The sequence below is a fragment of the Carlito syrichta genome, unplaced genomic scaffold (genome assembly GCF_000164805.1).
Source record: "Carlito syrichta isolate Samal-C Ts95f unplaced genomic scaffold, Tarsius_syrichta-2.0.1 Scaffold305742, whole genome shotgun sequence".
NCBI lineage: Eukaryota > Metazoa > Chordata > Mammalia > Primates > Tarsiidae > Carlito > Carlito syrichta.
Genome location: NW_007249838.1, coordinates 107,509 through 129,152, shown reverse-complemented (window position 1 = coordinate 129,152; position 21,644 = coordinate 107,509). Strand labels below are relative to the sequence as shown.

Sequence of the window (21,644 nt, the reverse complement as noted above, 5' to 3'; positions counted from 1 at the left end):
GACTGGGATTACAGGCATGTGCCACGACGCTCAGCTGATTTCTGTATTTTTTGTAGAGACGAGGTCTCCCTATGTTGCCCAGGCTGGTCTTGAACTTCTAGGCTCAAGGGATTCTCCCTCCTTGGCCTCCCAAAGATTACAGGCATGAGCTCCCGCGCCCAGTGTGGTTTCCTCATTTTAGAACAGGGCTCCAAACTGTGGAACGGTACAGGGTAGACCGAGGCAGTGCAGTGTAGATCGCAGCCCTGCTAGACTTGGTGTCTGCGCATTTGTCCCAAGGAATTCACACGTGGCACACTCTCACAGAGAACAGAGCCAGGAGGTCTTGTCATGATGCCGGGATGCAGCCACAACGCCCGGGAAGGAAGCAGTGAACAGCTTCAGCTTAAAATCTGTCTCTCGCTCTGTCCTGGCCCCTGGGGTGGACTTTGCAGCCTGGCAGTCAGAAGCAGAGGGAGTCATCACCTCTCAAAAAGCAAGGGCTCCTGTCACCCGTCAAAGGTCTGCTAAAGAGGAGATAGGAACCCACCCTGGATGGAACAGTAAACGGTCAGAGATTCTTCTGGAAGGCATTGTTTGAAACTGGGTAGCTCTTTTTTTTTTTTTTTTTTGAGTTGGAGTCTCACTCTGTCGCCCAGACTGGAATGCAGTGGCACGCTCCCAGCCATCGTGGCCTCGACCTGCCGGGCTCCGGCAATCCTTCCTCCTCAGCCTTCCGAGTAGCTGGAACTACAGGCACGCACTACCACGCCCGACTAATTTTTGATTTATTGTAGAGATGAGGTCTCGCCAAGTTGCCCAGGTGGGTCTCAAACCCGCAGGCTCAGGCAATCCACTCACCTCAGCCTCCCAAAGCGCGGGATTACAGGCTGAGCCACCGAGCCCGGCTATTATTATTATTATTTGAGGCGGGTCTCAGTCTGTCATCCAAGATGGAGTGGCAATGGCACAATCATGGCTCATGGTAGCCTTGACCTCCTGCGCTCAGGCAATCCTTCCACCTCAGCCTCCTAAGTACCTGGGAGTACAGGCACACACCACCATACCTATTTTTCTTTTCTTTTTTTTCTTTTTGAAACAAGGTCTCAACTGTGTTGCCTAGCTGGAAGAGTATTGTTTTTAAATAAAAGTTAATACCAGCTGGGTGCGGTGGCTCACGCCTGTAATCCCAGCACTTTGGGAGGCAGAGACAAGAGAATTGCCTGAATCCAGGGGTTTGAGACAAGCCTGGGCAACTTGGTGAGACCTTGTCTCTACAATAAATCAAAAAAATTAGCCAGGCGTGGGGTGGCGCACCCTTATGGTTCCAGCTACCTAGAAGGTTTAGCAGAAAGATCACCTGAGCTCAGCAGGTTGAGGCTGCGGTGGCCATGAGCATGCCACTGCACTCCAGCCTGGGTGACAGAGTGAGACTCCTACTCAAAAAAAAAAAAAAAGTTATTACCAAAGGGCTGAGCATGTTGGCTCATGCCTGTAATCCCAGCACTTTGGGAGGCTGACGTGGGGAGGACTGCTTGAACCTAGGAGTTCGAGACCAACTTAGGCAACATAGTGAGACCATATCTCTACAAAAACGAAAAAAATTAGCCAGGCGTGGTGACATGTGCCGGTAGTTCCAGTTACTTGGGAGGCTGAAGCAGAAGGATTGCCTGAGCCCAGGAGGCTGAGGCTACAGTGAGCCATGATTGTGCCACCGCACTCCAGCCTGGGAGACCCTCCCAAAAAAAAATTATTACCAGAGACTGGAGGGTGGGATAGTTGCAGAAGGACCCCAGGACCCGAACTCATTCCCACAAATACCCTCAAAGATGGCCCTTGAATTGTTATTTCCAGATGAGGATTGTGAACAACACACACGTACCCCAGCAGGACGGGGAAGATAAGGTTCCCTGTGAAGTTTGTGTCCCAGGCTGGAGTGCAGTGGCACGATTATAGCTCACTGCAACCTTGACCTCCTGAGCTCAGGCAATCCTTCTGCCTCAGTCTCCCAAGTAGCTGAGACTACCAGTGTGTGCCACCACACCCGGCTAGTTTTTAAAATTTTTTTTGTAAAGGTGAGGTCTTGCTACGTTGCCCAGGCTGGTCTCAGAACTCCTGGGCTCGAGCAGTCTTCCCGCCTCCACCTCTCAGAGTACTGGTATTATAGGCAGGAACCACCGTGCCCGGCCAATATTTAGTTTCAAATATCACAAATTTTACAACCCTATCAGTGGCATGTCTTTATTTTTGTAATGTGCTAGATGACTTGGAGGGGGGCACATTGACGATCCTGAGAGTCCCTGGGTATCATTCAGGCTCTCAGTTGTCTGCGCCTCTGGCAAGTCTGCCAGCTTCCTCCACCCCCCTGCCCCTGCTCACAGCCTAAAGCATGCCCATTTACCAGGGTAGTTCTGGGTTTGCAGGTACACCCCTAAGGCAAGAGGTAGCAGGCTCTGTCTGGAAGGGCCCTGGGGAGGTGGCCCTGGTGACATCCCTTGTTCTCTGCAGCCCCCTACTCATCTGCCTGATTGTGACCTCATGCTATTCCAGAACAAGCTCCTTCCTGGGACCTTTCTCTTCCGACTCTGCCCTGTGGGGGGACTGGGGTCTGCAAGTGGGTATGGACCGCATGGAGCTGGACATGGGCCCTGGATGGTGGCCAGGAGTGGGTGCCAGCCCAGCCGCAGGGGTCCTTCTGCCATGGCCAGCCTGACCCAGCATTCTCTGCCCACCGGAGACCACTCTATGTGGAGAGACAGAAACCAAAGACTGGCAGAGAAGCACTGAGCTGCAGAATGGGTCACAAGCAGAAGGCAAAGGGGACCCAGAACGGGGGAAGCTTCTTCTTCACTGACCGTGAGGACAGCTGTGAGGGTGGGAGACAGGAACCAGGCCGCAGGCAACGCCTGCCAGGCCAGACATGGGGGATACCGGGGCCTCGCCCGCCCCACCCCCCACTGTCTTCCTCACAATGGCCCCGCTGCTGAGGCGGGAGGGGTGCCTGGGCCCAGGAGGTCAAGGCTGCCTGCCACCCATCCCTGGGGAGTCTGCCCTTTCCAGCATGTGCCACACCACCCGGGCTCCCCCACGCCCAGTGTGCTCTTAGCTCTGCCTGCCCGACGTGGGGTCCTGGAGACCTTCTTGGAGTTCATCCAGCAACCATCATGCAAGGTGGTTCTGGGGACCCTCCTCTTACTGGGAGGCGGAGGCCTCATGCTGTGGATTCAGAGGAAGAGGAGGAGGAAGGCCAGCCCTGAGGACCCAGACGCCCACAGGTCAGCAGACGAGAGCTGGATCAAGTCTCACTTCAGCAGCTTTTCCGAAGAGAACCTGGCCGCCCACCACCCCACCGGCGCCAGCAGCCAGGCGCCCCCGCCCGAGAGCGGGAGGGGCGAGGCCAGCACCACCGTGCACATGGAGACCCTCACCACGAGGCACGGAGAGGCGGGCCCCGCCCTGCGCCGGGAGTCCTTCACCAGCCGGCAGAGGACGGCTGGGTCCTCGGTGGTCAAAGAGACCCACACAGAGTCTGGAAAATCCTCGTCCACGGACGAGGCCACGTGGGCCGCCGTGGCTGCCTGCACCCAGGAGATCGACAGCAAGGGCCGGAAGCTGGCCAACTCCATGCTGCAGCGGGCCACGGCCTACCAGCACACGGGCCACCTGGAGGCCAAGGACATCAACCAGGAAGAGCTGAAGGCCCTCGAGGAAGTCGAGATGAGGCTGAAAAAGAACTTCCTCATCCAGCGGGAGAACACCACGGCTGGCGCCAACCACACGCACACTTTCCATGGCCACGGCCACCCAAGCCACCCAAGCCACCAAAGCCACAGCCTGCCCGACCGCAGCCACTAGATATGAGGCCCGTTTGAAGCCACCTAACCATGGATGGAGACACCCCTTCCCCCAACAGGGCCGGCCCCTACACGTGGGTCTGTTTTCTCTCCTCTGGGACAACCCTCGTGGCCCAGGGGGAGACACTGCCACCCAAATCCCTTCTTCCTCGGGGATCACAGGCCCAGTGGACTCCACGAGCGGGGTCTGCCGCAGAGGAGGGCCCGTGATGAGGGAGAGCCGGGAGGAAACACAGCAGCGTAGACAGACCCCGCGGATCCTGAAGACCCAGCGAGAGCAGACGGTCGAGGCAGATCCAAGGAGCCGCTGCAGGCCCCACGCTGATGCCGAGTGCCTGGAATGCAGCCAATAAAGCCCTGTAGACCCTCACTCCGAGTCCTGGGGCTCTGTGGCCAGCCTGAGGTCTGGACAGGAACCGGGTTCCCTCTGCAGCAGTCCTCCGCGTGTGGGCGGTGGCCGGGGGCTTTGTCATGGGACCTGATTTGAGACTCCAGGAGACAGCTTCCCCAGCCTCAAGCTCTGGGGAGGGCATACCTCTGGGGTTGAGGTGTCTCGACACCCCTCAACCTGCTGTCGCCAGGGAAGGGGAAGCGGCCAGGTGTTGGGGGCCGGGGAAAGAAAGGCTTTCAGAAATGAATGAGTTAGCTGGGCGGGACTCGACCTGGTGTTCTTGGGGCCATCCTCACCCTCCTTCTCTGGCTGCTAGCACCCCACACCGCAGGCTGTCTTCCTGTCCCGCCTGCTTCCCGGGGCCCCTGACTCCACGACGCAGGTCCACGGCCACCGCGCCGGTGTAACACTCTCTTGTTTATGTCACCATCACTTGAGCCGGCACTGCGGCTGCCGCTGCTGCTGCTCGTGTTACTAATATGCCTAGCAGCAGCTTCTTGGAGCTGGGGGTCTCACTCTGTCTTGCCCAGGCTGGAGTGCGATGGCACGATCATGGCTCACCGCAGTCTCCGCCTCCTGGACTCAGCCGATCCTTCCACCTCAGCCTCCCAAGGAGCTGGGACTACAGGTACACACCACCATGCCTGGTTAATTTTTTGGTATCTGTGTAGAGACGAGGTCTCGCTATGTTGCCCAGGCTGGTCTCAAGCTCCTGGGCTCAAGCGATCCTCCAGCCTCAGGCTCCCCAAAGTGCTGGGATTACAGGCACGAGCCACTGCACCCGGTAGCTTCCTCTTTTTTGAGGGTTTTTGAAATGTGTTGTTGGCATATGCCATGCTCTGGGTTAAGGCATAGCCCCATGAGGAAGGTATTGTATTACTTGAATTTTGCAAAGGCGGCGTCTGAGGTTGAGACATGATTCACCTGAAATGACACAGACAGGAAGGGATGTTGCTGGGACCGGATCCCAGCTCTGCCTGACTTCCAAGTTCATACCTTTAATCCCTGCCTGTGCGGCCTCCTCTCCCCACCCTTCCCAGATGGCTTTTGACCTTGTCCCTCGTATCCTGACATTTTCTCTGCCCTCCTGCCAGCCTGAGACTCTCCCTGCCTCCTCCTCCTGGGTCCCAAGAAGCCTTTTCTGGGGCAAGCGGTGACCCCACGCTCCAGCCAGCCAACTGAAGGGAAGGCATCTGTGGAACTTTAGAGAAGCCAGCTACCAGGAACTCTCTGACATAGACACTTCTTTGGGTTTGTTTTGGATTTGCCAGTGGTCCCCGCCCTGTGGGCCTCAAACCCAGGGGCCTAGAATCACTGCAAAGGACAGATAAGTCCATAATCATCCTAATGTTGACAGTTGATTTAACGGAGCACAGAGTATATTTTTGGACTTGGAGTCTCCATCACCCAGGCTGGAGTGTGGTGGCCACCCCAGCATCAACCTGCTGGGTTCCGGCGATCCTACTGCCTCAGTCTTCCAAATAGGCGGAACTATAGGTGCTCGCTACCATGCCTGGCTACTTATTTATTTATTGTAGAAACGAGGTCTCACCAAGTTGCCCAGGCAGGTCTCAAACTCATGGGCTCAGGCAATCCACTCGCCTCGGCCTTCCAAAGTGCTGGGATTACAGGCTGACCCACAGAGCCTGGCTGGTATATCTGAAATATTAAAATATGGGCAACCCCCTCAGGTTCCCTCCCATTGTGGGAGCTTTTCTGTCCTCTCAATAAATCCTGCTTTCAAAAAACATATATTTTATCATAGAAATCTCAATTGGAGACTGGGCTTGGTGGCTCAGCCTGTAATCCCGTGCTTTGGGAGGCCGAGGTGAGTGAATTGCCTGAGCCTGCGGGTTCAAGACCCGCCTGGGCAACTTGGCGAGACCTCATCTCTAAAATAAATCAAAAAAATTAGCTGGGCATGGTAGTGCGCGCCTGTGGTTCCGGCTACTTGGAAGGCTGAGGCAGAAGGATCGCCGGAGCCCAGCAAGTTGAGGCTGCAGTGGCCGGGAGCCCACTGCACTCCAGTCTGGGTGACAGAGTGAGACTCCAACTCAAAAAAAAGAAATTAAATAAATAAATAAATAAATAGAAATCTTAATTGGAAAAGAATGTGGTCGATTGCACTGGATAATTTTGGAGGCTGCTAAGTCAGACAAAAAGCAAGAGAGAGGTGAGGTTTGGCTTCTGAAAACGATTATTCAAATGCATGCACATATCTGGAAGACCTTAAACCTCTTACTAAAAACATATGACACAAAATTTCACATTAGCCAGTTATGACTTTGGAATCCTAACTTTTAAAAAATGATCAGCCAGGTGTGGTCGTTCACATCTACAATCCCAGAGCTTTGGGAGGCTGAGCAGGGAGAATCATTTGAGACCAGCCTGGGCAACGTAGCAAGGCCTCGACTCCACAAAAAATTAGCCAGGTGTGATAGCACGCACCTGTAGTGCCATCTACTCAGGAGGCTGAGGGGGGAGGATCATTTCACTCCAGGAGTTGGAGGCTCCAGTAAGCGATGATTGCACACCAGCCTGGGAACAGAGCAAAATAAATAGTTTTAAACTAACAAAATCCAAATAAAGTCTTTAGTTAGTGGCATCATACCTATGTTAATTCTCTGCTCCTGACCATCATATTGTAGGTATGCGAGACATTTTCATTGGTAGAGGCCAGGTGAGGGATGTTTAGAAACATAGCGGACGGCTGGGTATGATGGCTCAAGCCTGTAATCCCAGCACTTTGGGAGGCCGAGATGAGAGGATTGCCTGAGCCCAAGGGGTCGAGACCAGCCTGGGCAACTTGGCGAGACCTCGTCTCCACAATAAATCAAAAAATTAGCTGGGCGTGGTAGCGTGTCAACGCTGGGGTAGCTGTGAGCATGCGTGCCACTGCACTTCAGCCGAGTGACAGAGTGAGACTCCAACTTGAAAGAAAGAAAGAAAGAAAGAAAGAAAGAAAGAAAGAAAGAAAGAAAGAAAGAAAGAAAGAAAGAAAGAAAGATAGGGGTAGCATTTTTGCAGCTTTTCTGTAAGACTAGAAGAAATTCAAAATGAAAAGTGAAAAGTTTTCAGTTTGGTTAGGAGTGCAGGTCAAAGTTTTATTCCTGCTCCAAGCAACATGGCATCCAGGCAGCCAAGCCAACTGTGCCCTCTGGGTAAGGACACTTTCATTAGGAAAGAGAGTGTCCAGATCCCCATTAGACTAAACACAAAGAGCAGGTAACAGGTGCTCACTGGACTCTTGCCAGAGCATCAGCTGGGAGGGTGGCTGCTTTTCCAGATCAAGACTTCATTCCATTAAAGCGCGTCAGGAAATTGCTTCAGGTTTTATCAGGAATGCTCATTTCTTCCCAGAAAGGGGTTTTGAATCACATCATGCAAAAAAGTTTTTCCGGGTACAGTGGCTCACCCCTGTAATCCCAGTACTTTGGGAGGCTGAGGCAAGAGGATCGCCCGAGTACAGGACTTAAGACCAGCCTGGGCAACTTGGCAAAACCTTGTCTCTACAATAAATCGAAAAATTAGCCGGGCATGGTAGCACATGCCTGTGGTTCCAGCTACTTGGAAGGCTGAGGTGGAAGGATCACCTGAACTCAGCAGGTTGAGACTGTGGCAGTCATAAGCGTGCCACTGTGCTCCACCCTGGGTGACAGAGTGAAACTCCGACTTAAAAAAAAAGTTCTGCCCCGATAAGTTTTGGGAGAATTTTTTTATTTTACTTTAATTTTTAGAGAAGCAGCCTTACTCTATCACCCATGCTGGAGTACAGTGGTGTGATCAAAGCTTGCTGCAGCCTCAACCTCCTGGGCTCAAGTAATCATCCCATCTCAACCTCCCAAAGTGCTGGAATTACAGGTGTGAGCCACCACACCTGGTTTCTTTTTTGTTTTTTTTTTTGTTGTTCTGTTTTGTTTTTTTGTTTTACGTTGGAGTCTCTCTCTGTCACCCAGACTGGAGTGCAGTGGCCGCTCCTGGTCACTGCAGCCTCGACCTGCTGGGCTCTGGCGATCCTTCCGCCTCAGCCTTCCAAGTAGCCGGAACTACAGGCGTGCGCTACCACGCCTGGTTAATTTTTTGATTTATTGTAGAGATGAGGTCTCGCCAAGTTGCCCAGGCGGGTCTCGAACTCACGGGCTCAGGCAATCCATTTACCTCAGTCTCCCAAAGCACGGGATTACAGACTGAGCCACTGAGTCCAACTTTTTTTTTTTTTTTAATTTTTAGAGGAAGTGCTTCACTCTATTGCCCAGACTAGAGTACAGGGACACATTCATAGCTCACTGCAGCCTCGAACTCCTGGCCTCAGCCGTCTTCCGGGCCTCAACATCTCAAGTAGCTGGGATTACAGGCAGGCACCAGGCTTCTCTTGCACCTCAAATTGTCAACACACGCCTTCACCTCGTACGCTAGGCTCCATGGGGGAGGCCATGATGCGTGGGGCGCCATTCCTGACCTGGATGATTCCAGATGAAGTGAGAGGAGCACTAGGTAAGGCAACTCAAGCCGCCCAAGGGGAAGGGGAATTGACGTGAGAGGCGTCGGGCAGAGGGACCAGTGCGGACAAAGGTGGTGGTGCTTCTGGGAGAAACCAGTCAGTGTGAAGGAGAACAGAGACAGGCACAGAAGAGAAAAAGCCATAAAAGAGGTCTGGACTGTAGAACCAGGAGAACCTCAGAGACCCTCTCATCTAATTGCTCACTTTATTTTTTATTACTGTTTTCTTCTGGAAGAGAAAAGATCTCACTAAGTTGCCCAGGCTGGTCTCGAAGTCCTGGGCTCAAGCGATCCTCCTGCCTTGTCCTTCCAAAGTGCTGGGATTACAGGCATGAGCCACCATGCCCAGCTCAATTTCTCACTTTATAGGAGAGGCCAGATGGAGAAATGTTGCTTAATCCCATGGCTGAGGATGAGGGCTTGAAGGATTCTAGGAGCTCTGTGCATGTGAGGAGTGTGAGTGGAGGGGTTCCAGGAAGACTTCTCAGAGGCGGCGGCGATGATAATGGACAAAGAGGACATGGCAGCGACTGGGACATCATGTGATTCCTTATGGCCCCAGGAGTCACCACGTTGCATGTGCCTTCCCAGTTCCAAACACCCGGTCCTCCCCCAAGCCACCCCAGTTCCCCAGAGAAGCCACAGGGCCTGGAGGAGTAGCCTCCCTGGTCTACAGCTGGAAGGGGCCTGTGAGATCATGGAGGCCAGTCTCCCCTCCGCCACCAGCAACCCTCCTGACTAAGGACCGGGCACGTTCCCCCGCCTCTGTAAGGATGACAGCAAACCCACCCTGAGCATCACGTCCTGTTCTAAGCATGTTGCAAATAGTGTGTCGTTTCCACTTCAACTGCTTGAGGACGGTACCGACATCATGCCCATGTTCCGGCTGTGGACGCCGAGGCTTGGCGAAGCCATCAAGATCTCCCAGCTGGTGAGGGGCCGCACCGAGAGTGAGCCGGGCTCCTCTCCTCTCATCTCAGAGCCTGTGCATCTGATCCCGGCTGCACGCCCCCTGCTCTGTGCCACTCCCTCGCCGCACTCCCAGTCCCTTGGGGACCCTGGCCTTTTTCTCTCTCTACACCAGTGGGATGTGTCAGGCCCGCCGCTGGACGTCTAGCCAGAGCGGAGGAGGGCTCTGTGGGCCACGGGTCAGAGTTCAAAGTGCTTTCTGGGACATTTCCTTATCTGAGCCTTTAAAACTGCCCTATAAGGTAGGATTGGCATCCCATAGAAAAGGAAATAGAAGCCGGGCTCGGTGACTCAGCCTGTAATCCCACGCCTTGGGAGGCTGAGGTGAGTGGATTGCCTAAGCTCGTGAGTTCGAGACCCACCTGGACAACTTGGCGAGACCTCATCTCTACAATAAATAAAACATTAGCCGGGCATGGTAGCGCGCGCCTGTAGTTCCGGCTACTTGGAAGGCTGAGGCAGAAGGATCGCCGGAGCCCAGCAGGCTGAGGCTGCGGTGGCTGGGAGCGGCCAATGCACTCCAGTCTGGGTGACAGAGGGAGACTCCGACTCAAAAAAAAAAGAAAGAAAAGAAAAGAAATAGAGCCGGGAGCTAGGAAGATCACTTGAGACCAGGAGTTTGAGACCTGGGCAATAAAGTGAGACCCCCATCACTATAAAAAAAAAAAAAAGAAAGAAATAGAGCCGGGCTCGGTGGCTCAGCCTATAATCCCACGCCTTTGGGAGGCTGAGGTAAGTGGATTGCCTGAGCCCGTGGGTTCAAGACCCGCCTGGGCAACTTGGCGAGACCTCATCTCTACAATAAATCAAAAAAATTAACCGGGTATGGTAGCGCGCGCCTGTAGTTCCAGCTACTTGGAAGGCTGAGGCGAAGGATCGCCGGAGCCCAGCAGGTCGAGGCTGCGGTGGCCGGGAGCGGCCACTGTACTCCAGTCTGGGCAACAGAGTGAGACTCCAACTCAAAAAAAACAAAAACAAAAAATTAGAAAAAAGGAGGGTGGTCCAGCTGTGGCTAGATCAGCATCTTCATCCAGGACTGGCGACTTCCAAGGATGGGTCCGACCCCCAGGAAAGCACCAGGACCTTATGTGGGGAGACCCAGGAGGCTCCCAGTAGGACAGAGGGATCAGCCCTCCGGAGGCCTGCCAGCAGAAGCCAAAAGCCATTGGCCTCAAGATGTTTCCCAAGGTAAAAAACTCGAAAGAAAAGCCACGTATCCAGTGAGCTCTCCTGGCCACCCACGCGGTGGAATCCAGCAGGGTTGCGAACAGCATGGACAAAGGGTGGTGGTGTGGGGTCGAGTCTGTATCACACAGTGTCCCCTGAAGGATGACTCACGGGAACAGCATCTCTTGGTCCCAGTGCCAGGAACGTCTGTTTCTCCAGGGCGGTGCTTTGCTTTCATCCCTCGGGCTGGTTCTACATACCTGTTGGCTGACCGTGTTTCCCTTTTAGCTCTGACAGTCGGGAAGCTCAAATCCAGTGTCTGGCCCAGTTCCCATGGCTGGATGGCAGAGGTTTGTCAATCAGCAGGGCTCCCAGCTTTGTTTTCTTTCCTTTGTCCCAACTATCCTTCCATTCATTAATAATCCTGTCATATTGTGTGCTGTGTTTGTAAACTTCTTCAGTTTTTTTTTTTTTTTTTTTTTTTTAGAGGAATGGGATGGAGAAAAGACGAAAGAGGAAGTGAAATGAAAATACTTGAGAGGAAAATGATTCTAATGACAGTCCCCTTATACTCATCTCAAGAAAACAAACTCTGCTGGGGGTGACAACCATAACTGGTTCAGGTTACAGGATACTGGTTAAGAAACCTCTGAAGGCCAGGGGCTGTGGCTCACACTTGCAATCCTAATGCCCTGGGAGGTTGAGATGGGAGGATCTCTTGAGGCTGGGAGTTAGAGACCAGTCTGAGCAACATAGCAAGACCTCATCTCTGCAAAAAAATCCAAAAAGTTAGCTGGCTATGGTGGAACACGCCTGTAATCTCCATTACTTGAGTGACTGAGGTGGGAGGATTGCTTGAGCCCAGGAATTCGAGGCTGCCGTGATCTATGATCCACCACTGCACCCCAGCTTGGGAAACAGAGAGAGACACTGTCTGGAAAAAAAAAAAGAATGCTTTCAAGTAAATGCTTAATGAAACAGGAAAATGCAAAATAAAACCATGAGATAGCACTCTTTACCCAGAGAATTGACAAAAATTCGTTCTGACAATACCAAGACTTGGCATGAGTAGACACTAACAGATGTCAGCCTAGTGTGGTGGCTCATGCCTGTAATCCCAGCACTTTGGGAGGCAGAGTCGAGAGGATTGCCTGAGCCTAGGGGTTTGAGACCAGCCTGGGCAACTTGGTGAGACCTCGTCTCTACAATAAATCAAAAAATTAGCCAGGTGAGGTGGCACACACCTGTAGTTCCAGCTACTTGGAAGGCTGAGGTGGAGGGATTGCCTGAGCTCAGCAGGTCAAGGCTGTGGTGACTGGAGTGTGCCACTGCACTCCAGCCTGGGTGACAGAGTGACACTCTGACTCAAAACAACAACAAAAAACCCAGATACCTCTCTGCTGCTCGTGGGGTGTGCACTGATTGGTCGGAAATGTGTCACACATCAACAAGCACATAGACATGACTTGGTAACTGTACACCCAAGCGTCTAAACTCGGAAGGAACTCTCTGACTTTTGCACAGGGGAACACAGAAACTGTTTGTGGCAGCATTGTCTGGCATAGTGAATGAAAAGAACATTCCAAATGCTCTTGGCAAGAGACTAGAGATAAACTGTGGTCTAACCCTGACAGTGGAATACTATACAGCAATGAAAATGATGGAATCAGAGCTATGTGTGTTTCTACTGTCAAAGCTCAAAACGTGATGTTAAACAAAACCAGCTTCTGCGGGAGGTGATATAAGCTAGCATCCACTTCTGGAAAGCCTACAAGTATCAAACAGTATTGGATGTTGTTCATGGGTCCCTATGGATGTCTCAAGTGTTTAATGACAACCATGGGACAGTAAACCTGGGTGAGGACAGAGTGAGGGAGAGGAAGGTGATCGGGGAGGCTTGCTCTGGTTACATGGATGGGAATTATATTATGGTCTGTTGAGTCTAAGACTCAAACGTTTCATTAAAGCAAAGAAAAATGGCTGAGGGTGGTGGCTCCCACCTGTAATCCTAGTTCTTTGGGGGGCTGAGCTGGGAGGATCAATTGAGGCCAGGAGTTTGAGACCAGCCTGGGCAAAGCAAGACCCTGTCTGTATACAAAACAAAAAAAAATTTTTTTAAAGAAAAGTGGCCGGGTACGGAGGTTCAAGTCTATCATCCCAGCATTTTGGGAGGCCGAGGCGAGAGGATTGCCTGAGCCCAGGGGTTCAAGACCAGCCTGGGTAATTTGGCAAGACCTTGTCTCTAAAATAAATCAAAAAATTAGCCGGGCGTGGTGGCGCATGCCTGTAGTTCCAGCTAGTTGAAAGGTTGAGGCGGAAGGATCGCCTGAGCCCACCGCACTCCAGCCCTGGGTGACCGAGTGAGACTCCAACTCAAAAAAAAAGAAAGAAAAGTGATATGCACGCTGTCACTGGACACCTGCCTGTGTCAGGTGAAAGAGACAGGGGAAGTGGGAGATGGCGGTGCTGGGCGGCGGGAGCCCCCACGTCCTGACTGCTGGAAGAGACGGGGAAGGCGTGGCCGGCTGTGACAGACCCTCTCTTATAGGTTTCGTGGTCCAGGGCTCCACCGGCGAGTTCCCCTTCCTGACCAGCAGCGAGCGCCTGGAGGTGGTGAGCCGTGCGCGCCAGGCCATGCCCAAGGACAAGCTCCTCCTTGCGGGCTCCGGCTGCGAGTGTGAGGCCAGGACGCCCAGGACCCTGGGGGCGGCTGGGTGTGGGGGTCCAGGCCCCTGATCCGGGGTCCATCTCCTTGTGGTGCCTCTCCTGGGACATGCAGGGGCACCCTGGCGTGGCCCCGTGGCCCAGCCCGTCTCCTCCTGTTTGCTCTCACCTCTCGCCTTCCTTCGCAGCCACTCAAGCCACGGTGGAGATGACGGTCAGCATGGCCCAGGTCGGGGCTGATGCCGCCATGGTGGTGACCCCCTGCTTCTATAGAGGCCGTATGAGCAGTGCGGCCCTCATCCACCACTACACCAAGGTGGGTGTGAAGCCTGGGACTGAGGGAGGCTGGACGGGGTGGAGGCTCTGCGGGGCAGAGACCAGGAAAGCGGGGATGGCAGGGACGGGAAGCAGGTGGCACGCCACCACATCCCAGCTGCTGACACGGGGTGGCTTGCCTAACCCTCCATGTCACCGTTCCCTCCCACTAAAATGGGAGGCTAATGGCATCTATCTCACAGGGCTGTCATGAGCATTAAAGGAGACCAGGAGCATAAAGCGCTTAGAACAGTGCCTGGCAGATAGAAAGCACTATTGGCCAGGCGCAGTGGCTCAGCCTGTCATTCCAGCACTTTGGGAGGCCGAGGCGAGAGGATTGCCTGAGCCCGGGGGTTCGAGACCAGTCTGGGCAACTTGCTGAGACCTCGCCTCTACAAAAAAATCACAAAAACTAGCTGGGCGTGGCGGCTGCGTCTGTAGTTCCAGCTGCTTGGAAGGCTGAGGCAGAAGGATTGCCTGAGCCCAGCAGGTCAAGGCTGCAGTGGCCAGGAGCGTGCCACTGCACTCCAGCCTGGGCAAAAAAGAGTGAGACTCCAACTCAAAAAAAAAAAAAAAAATCACTGCATAGGTTGGGTGTGGTGGCTCAGGCCTATAATCCCAGCACTTTGGGAGGCCCAGGCAGGAAGATCGCTTGAGCCCAGGAGTCCAAGGCCAGCCTGGGCATCATAGTAAGACCCCATCTCTACCAAAAAAAGAGAAATTAACTGGACATGGTGGCGTGCCTGTAATCCCAGTTTAATCTCAAGAGGCTGAGGCAGGAGGATTGCTTGAGCCCAGGAAGTCCAAACTGCAGTGAGCTATGATCGCACTACTGCACTCCAGCCTGGGCAATGGAGTGAGACCCTGTCTCTAAAAAAAGAAAGAAAACGCCAGGCTCGGTGACTTAACCTGTCATCCCAGCACTTTGGGAGGCCGAGGTGAGTGGATGGCCTGAGCCCGTGGGTTCGAGACCAGCCCGGGCAACTTGGCGAGACCTCGTCTCTACAATAAATGAAAAATAATAAGCCGGGCATAGTAGTGCGTGCCTGTAGTTCCGGTTACTCGGAAGGCTGAGGTGGAAGGATCACTGGAGCCGAGCAGGTCGAGGCTGGGGTGGCCGTGAGCGTGTCACTGCACTCCAGCCTGGGCAACAGAGTGAGACTCCAACTCAAAAAAAAGAAAGAAAGAAAACAAGAAAGAACGCCTTCTAAGTGTTACCCACGACTGTTGCTTACAGTACACAAGGTAGCCCGGTGGCACACGAGTATGAGTAGGAGACAGGCCCATCCAGGAAGCCCCGCAGGGGTGCAGGCAGGCCCTGTGGGTGGCCAAGCTTCCCCCACCCCCAGGACCCAGGGCGGCTACCCTCTGCCCCTCTTCTCTGCGCCCTCAGGTGGCTGACCTCTCTCCAATCCCTGTGGTGCTGTACAGTGTCCCAGCCAACACGGGGCTGGACCTGCCGGTGGACGCGGTGGTCACGCTCTCCCAGCACCCGAACATCGTGGGCATGAAGGACAGCGGTGGGGACGTGAGTGGCAGCGGCTCCCAGGCTGGGGCGCCCCCTCTTTCTCTGGGCCCTGGTGCTTCAGCCACAAACTCCAGGGCAGCTCGGGGACCCGCCTGAGTCCCGGGTCCCCGCCCGGGTTCTCTCTGTCACGTGGGCTCTCTGGGGCTTTGTCTGGACTTCAGGGCATGGGGCTCTCATTCTACGACACCTGCCCCGCCTCCTCCAGGCTGGCAGCCGGGCTCACGCGCGGCACTCACACCACGTTTGCTATTGCAGGTGACCAGGATCGGCCTGATTGTTCACAAAACCAGGAGGCAAGATTTCCAGGTGCTGGCTGGGTCGGCCGGCTTCCTGCTAGCCAGCTACGCTGTGGGTAGGTCGCCCGCTGCTCTCAAGCTGGTGTGGGTGGCCACAAGGCCCCCAGCCAGCGGGGTCTGCAGGGAGAGACCACAAGGGCCAGGTCTGGGTCTGCAGAAGGCTATTGGCCAGCCCGCCTGTCCTGGAGCCTTCAAAACCTGGCCACACCACGTGCCTGTCTGAATGCTAGATGCTCACAGTGACCTTGCTGAGTGGAGGAAGGTGGCCGCATCCAACCCCGGTCCGTACTGTGTGGCAGCGATGCCGGCCGTTTGTTCTGGGTCCTGCGATCCATGCTTAGATGACAAATTTAGCTCCTCTAATCTCACCGTGTAAATCATTCTCTGCGGGCAGAGGCCTTGGGTCCTCCCCCCTAGTCCAGGAGGCCACTTTCCTGGTCCCAGGCCAGAATGGACGTCAAACCTGCAGGGCTGGTCCACGGAGCTTCAGCTGCCCGATCAAATTCCGTTCCAGTCCAGGATCCAAGGAATGCCACCTAGGTCAACTGCTCTTGCCTGTTGGGGTCAAGGTCCTTGGGTTCAGATGGGATTTGAGCCCTGGAGGGGAGGGGAAAGGAGGAAAGCTTCTGTTCCCTGAAGCCGAAGCCCCCCGAGTACAGATTTGAGTGATTTTCCTAGCATTGCAGGGGACAGCACGGTTCCTAGTCCCCCTGGTCTCTGCAGACTCTGGCTTGTAGCGGGTCTTTGCATGCCATGGTCTCTGCTGTGGAGGGGGAGAAGGTCCTCCTGGTTCAGCCTCCCAAAGACAGAATCACAGAGGAGCAGAGAAGAAGCTGGAAGGGCCTAGATTGTCTGGGAGGGTTCTGTCTTCAAACAATCCATCCTGTAGTCAAGCCATGCACTTCAGTTCTAGGCTGGATAAGCCAAGAAGAACTTAAGACAGGATGCCTGTCAAAGTTCAGATCCAGCCAGGCTCAGTGGCTCAGCCAGTAATCCCAGCACTTAGGGAGGCCGAGGAGAGTGGATTGCCTGAGTCCGCGGGTTTGATACCAGCCCTGGCAACTTGGCAAGACCTCATCTCTACAATAAATCAAAAATTAGCCAGGCATGGTAGCACACGCCTGTAGTTCCAGCTACTTGGAAGGCTGAGGCGGAAGGATTGCCGGAGCCTGGCAGGTCAAGGCTGTGGTGGCCGAGAGCGGCCACTGCACTCCAGTCTGGGCGACAGAGTGAGACTCCAACTCAAAAAAAACCCCCAAAAAACCACAGCTTGTCCCAAGCGGCCTCCTCTCTCTCCAGTCTTGAGTCCAGAGTGCTTGGGGGCATGCCCACCCAGCCTCAGAATCACACACACAGGCTGGCAGAGGCGGCCGGCCTTCTGAGATCACAGCCAGTCCCCTCTCCTTGTCCAGATGAGCACGCAGAGGACTCAGGAGGCTCTTGGCCAAGTTGATGCAGCCAATGGGAAGAAATGCCCGGTCACATGAATTCACTGGGGCAGGGGGGCAGATTTCAGAAGAACCAAGGGTTCCCATCTGCCACACCGGCCCCGGCCCCGATGAGTCAGGGGTCTACTGGAGGAATGCTCGAGGTGACAGCTGGCAGGTGGGACTGTAACCCGGGAGAGTGTGAGAAGGACCTGTCCTTGAGGTCCCTCTCAGGCTCGGCTCTGCTCCCCGCCCTGCAGGGATTGGCTTGAGCAGCATTCTGCTGGCAGGATTCTGTTTGGAAGATGCAGGCCGCTTTTTGGGAAATGTGGACTCAGGGCTCCCAGAGCGTGTGCGCCTTTGCCGTGGCCGACCCGTGGCACAGAACCCACGTCTCATGTCCCCAGGCTGAGGCGGCACTGGGACCGGGATGGGGTTCCCCCCCACCCCCAAAGATGCTCTTCCTGATGCTTTGTCTCCTCCCCCGCACAGGAGCCGTGGGGGGCGTGTGTGGCCTGGCCAACGTCCTGGGAGCCCAGGTGTGCCAACTGGAGCGGCTGTGCCTCACGGGGCAGTGGGAGGATGCCCAGAACCTGCAGCACCGTCTCATTGAGCCAAACACCTCGGTGAGCCAAAGGGAGGTGAGGTCTCTGTGTCCCCCCCTGGGGGCAGGCCCCGGGGCTGGCATGGTTCCCGCTGGGTCTCTTCCCTTCCAGAAAGCCATTTGAGAGAACATCTCAGCGTGGGAACTGTGCCTCCCCAGAAAGTCCTGATTTCAGACAAAGTTGAACCCTGTGGGGTCTCAAACTCAAGTATGCATTAGAATTCCTGCAGGGGGCTAGTTGAAATGATAATCTGGCCAGGCAGTGGCTCAAGCCTGCAACCCCAGCAGGTGAGAGTATTGTCTGAGCTCACGGGTTCGAGAACAGCCCAGGCAACTTAGCGAGACCTCATCTCTACAATAAATCAAGAAAAATTAGCCAGGCGTGGTAGCGCATGCCTGTAGTTCCGGCTACCTGGAAGGCTGAGGCGGAAGGCTCGCCAGAGCCCAGCAGGTGGATGCTGGGGTGACCGTGAGTGTGCCACTGCACTCCAGCCTGGGTGACAGAGAGAGACTCTGACTCAAAAAAAAAAAGACAGAATACTTCTGTCACCACAAGGACCGCCCCTATTACTCTTATAGTCATACCCCTACTCACCCCTGTCCTCATCCCCTTCGTAACCCCTGGCAACCATAAATACAGTCACCAGTTAGATGTGGTGGCTCATGCCAGCAATCCCAGCACTTTGGGAGGCTGAGATGGGAGGATCGCTTGAGGCCAGGAGTTCCAGACCAGCCTGGGCAACATAGTGAGACCCCACCTCTTTCAAAAAAAAAGAAAAGAAAGAAGGAAGCCGGGCTCGGTGGCTCAGCCTGTAATCCCACGCCTTTGGGAGGCTGAGGTGAGTGGATTGCCTGAGCCCGCAGGTTCGAGACCCGCCTGGGCAGCGAGACCTCATCTCTACAATAAATCAAAAAATCAGCCGGGCGTGGTAGCGCATGCCTGTAATTCCGGCTACTGGGAAGGCTGAGGCGGAAGGATCGCCGGAGTCCAGCGGGTCGAGGCTGCGGTGGCCGGGAGCGGCCCCTGCACTCCAGTCTGGGCGACAGAGGGAGACTCCGACTCAAACACAAAAAAAGAAAGAAAAGAAATATGTTCACCACTTAAATAATGCTGTCAGTTCAAGACTATACTGTATGAAATCATAGCATCGAAAACTATGGGGCACTGCCTTTTTTCACTCAGCATAATTCTCTGCATATTCATCCAGGTTAATCGCACATGTCAACAGTGCATTCCTTTTTCTTGCTGGGTCCATGGCACCGAGGTACGCCCGCATGTTTAACCATTCATCTGCTGGGTTGTTTCCAGTTTTGGGCAACTAAAAGCTGCTGTGTGGCCGGGCTCAGTGGCTCAGCCTGTATTCCCAGCACTTTGGGAGGCCGAGGCGAGTGGAGTTTGCTTGAGCCCGCAGGTTCGAGACCAGCCCGGGCAACTTGGCGAGGCCTCGTCTCTACAATAAATCAAAAAAATTAGCCCGGCCCGGTAGCGCACACCTGTAGTTCCGGTTACTTGGGAGGCTGAGGCGGAAGGATCGCCGGAGCCCTGTAGGTCGACACGGGGATGGCCGTGAGCATGTCACCGCACTCCAGCCTGGGCGATGGAGTGAGACTCCAACTCAGAAAAAAAAATAAATAAATAAAGCTGCCATGAACATTCATGGACAGGTCTTTGTGTGACCATAAGTTTTCATTTTGGGAGCTACATACACAACAGTGCGACGTGTGGGTCACAGAATGGTGGCACGTCTTAATTGTTAAGAAACCGCTACCCCACAATTTTAAAGTCAAAATTAAAAGAGGGAAAAAAAGAAGAAAAGAAATCGCCCCACTGCTTTCCAGAGTGGCTGCGCCATTTTACGTGTGCACAGGTGTGAACGCATGAGGGATCCATGTTTTCTGCGCACTCACCAGCATTTGGTGTTGTGATTATTTTTTATTTTCGCCATTCTGATAGGTGGCTGCTACCACCTCATGGTGGGTTTAATTTGCACTTTCCTGATGCCTAACGATCTCGAACGTCTTCATGTATTTATTTACCATCTGTATATCCCCCTTCGTCAAACAGACCTGGTTATGTCTCCTGAGCATTTTTAAACTGGGTTTTTTTGACTGTTGAATTTTAAAGTTCTTTGTATTTTCTAAATACTCGTTATTTGTCGAATGTGTGGTTTGTAAATATTTCCTCCCAGTTGCAGCTTGTCTTTTTTTTTGCTTGTTAGTTTTGAGTCAGGTTCTCACTCTTTCGCCTTGGCTGGAGTGCAGTGGCACAATCATGGCTCAGTGCAACCTTGGCCTCCTGGGCTCAAGTGATTCTCCTGCCTCCCAGTCTCCCAAGTACCTGGGACTACAGGTGTGCACCACCACACCTGGCTAATTTTTTTTTTTTTTTTTTTTTTTTGAGACAAGGTCTTGCTATGTTGTCCAGGCTGAGCTTGCCTTTTCATTGCCTTAACAGGTCTTTTGCAGAGCAAAAGTTTTGAATTTTGACGACGTTCAATTTATCAATATTTTCTTTTATGAATCATGCTTTTGGCGATGAGCTCTTAAGAACCATTTGCAAAGAGTTCTTTTTTTTTTTTTTTTGAGTCAGAGTCTCACTCTGTCGCCCAGGCTGGAGGGCAGTGGCACACTCATGGCCATTGCAGCCTTGACCTGCTGGACTCAGACAATCCTTCTGCCTCAGCCTTCCAAGTAGCTGGAACTACAAGCATCTGCCATCACGCCTGGCTAATTTTTCTTGATTTATTGTAGAGATGAGGTCTCACCAAGTTGCCCAGGCTGGTCTCGAACCCGTGGGCTCAGGTAATCCTCTCACCTCTGCCTCCCAAAGTGCTGGGATTATAGGAGTGAATCACCACCATGCCTAGCCTGCAAAGAGTTCTTAGAAGATCGCAAAGATTTGTTCTTGTTTCTTTGCTAAAAGTTTTATAGTTTTATGTTTTATAAGTCGGTGACCCATTTTGAGGTAATTTTTGTATGAAGTGAGAAACGTAGGTCAAGGTTCTTTTTTTCTTTCTTTCTTTGCCTATGAATCCACCTGTTCCAGCCCCATTTATTGGAAATGCTACCTTTCCTGCATGGAGCTCTTCTGCACTTTTGTCAAAAACCAGTGGGGCATTTTGCGTGGGTCTATTTCTGGGTTCTCTGTTCTTTTCACTGTACTATGGGTCTATCCCTCCTCAACTCCACACAGAATTGATGGCTGTAGCTAACACGTCTTACAATCAGGTAGACTGTGCTGGGCACAGTGGCTCATACCTGTAATACCAGCACTTTGGGAAGCCAAGGCAAGAGGATCGTTTGAGCCCAGGAATTCGAAATCGTCTTTAAACATTTTGCAGAACTCTCCAGTGAAATCATCAGAGCCTGGAGACTTATTTTGGGGGGAGTTGCACCTCTGTGTACCAGGCATCTACGGACACCCCCGGGTTGGAGGGGTAGGCATGCCTCCCCTTGCGGCCTCCACTGGATGGCCTGTGTGCCTGGGGTGGGGGTATGGCCTGGGGTGGCCTCCTTAAGGGCGGACGGTGGTGAAAGTTCTAACTTCCCTCTACCAGGCCTGCTCTGACACCATCCAGTGGAGAGTTGAGGGTGGCAGTTCAGCCTCTGCAGGCCTGGGTGGAGTTTGCCCTGTGATGTTTGGCTGGACTAGAGCAATTGCTGACTAAAAGCTTTGTGTCTTTCTGGGCTAGCCCTTTCCTGGTCCTGCGGTCAGAGAGAGAGAGAGAGAGAGAGACAGAGAGACAGAGAGAGCGCAATGTCTGTGCTCATTGGCATTGTGTGGTTGTTGACTTCTTCCACTCCAAGTCTAGCCAGGGAGCTCACCACTGTGTTAGTCTTTGGGTCTCCAGGTCCCTCATTGATTTTCTTTCTTCTCTCTACCTTTCAGGATTTTTTTTTTCTTTTTTTGAGTTGGAGTCTCACTCTGTCACCCAGACTGGAGTGCAGTG

At 53.5% G+C, this 21,644-nt stretch overlaps 2 protein-coding genes across 3 annotated transcripts in view; both read left to right on the top strand.

Moving 5' to 3' along the window:
• HOGA1 (4-hydroxy-2-oxoglutarate aldolase 1) overlaps positions 1-21,644 on the top strand; it is a 30,009-nt gene that overhangs the window by 2,080 nt on the left and 6,285 nt on the right. Inside the window, exons 2-6 of one of the 2 annotated variants that reach the window (XM_008062532.1) lie at positions 13,409-13,537; positions 13,713-13,840; positions 15,233-15,367; positions 15,623-15,719; positions 17,583-17,716. In XM_008062532.1, coding sequence (XP_008060723.1) covers positions 13,409-13,537; positions 13,713-13,840; positions 15,233-15,367; positions 15,623-15,719; positions 17,583-17,716 — 623 coding nt within the window. The remainder of the gene's footprint in view (positions 1-13,408; positions 13,538-13,712; positions 13,841-15,232; positions 15,368-15,622; positions 15,720-17,582; positions 17,717-21,644) is intronic. The other variant, XM_008062533.2, reaches the window with a different exon arrangement.
• On the top strand, positions 3,193-3,834 carry CUNH10orf62 (chromosome unknown C10orf62 homolog). The gene has a single exon (XM_008062546.1). The coding sequence runs from the start codon at positions 3,193-3,195 to the stop codon at positions 3,832-3,834; it is 642 nt and encodes a 213-aa protein (XP_008060737.1).

Excerpts from the sequence above, each read along its gene's own strand:
- CUNH10orf62 (XM_008062546.1), top strand. The coding sequence starts at position 3,193 with ATGCTGTGGATTCAGAGGAAGAGGAGGAGGAAGGCCAGCCCTGAGGAC.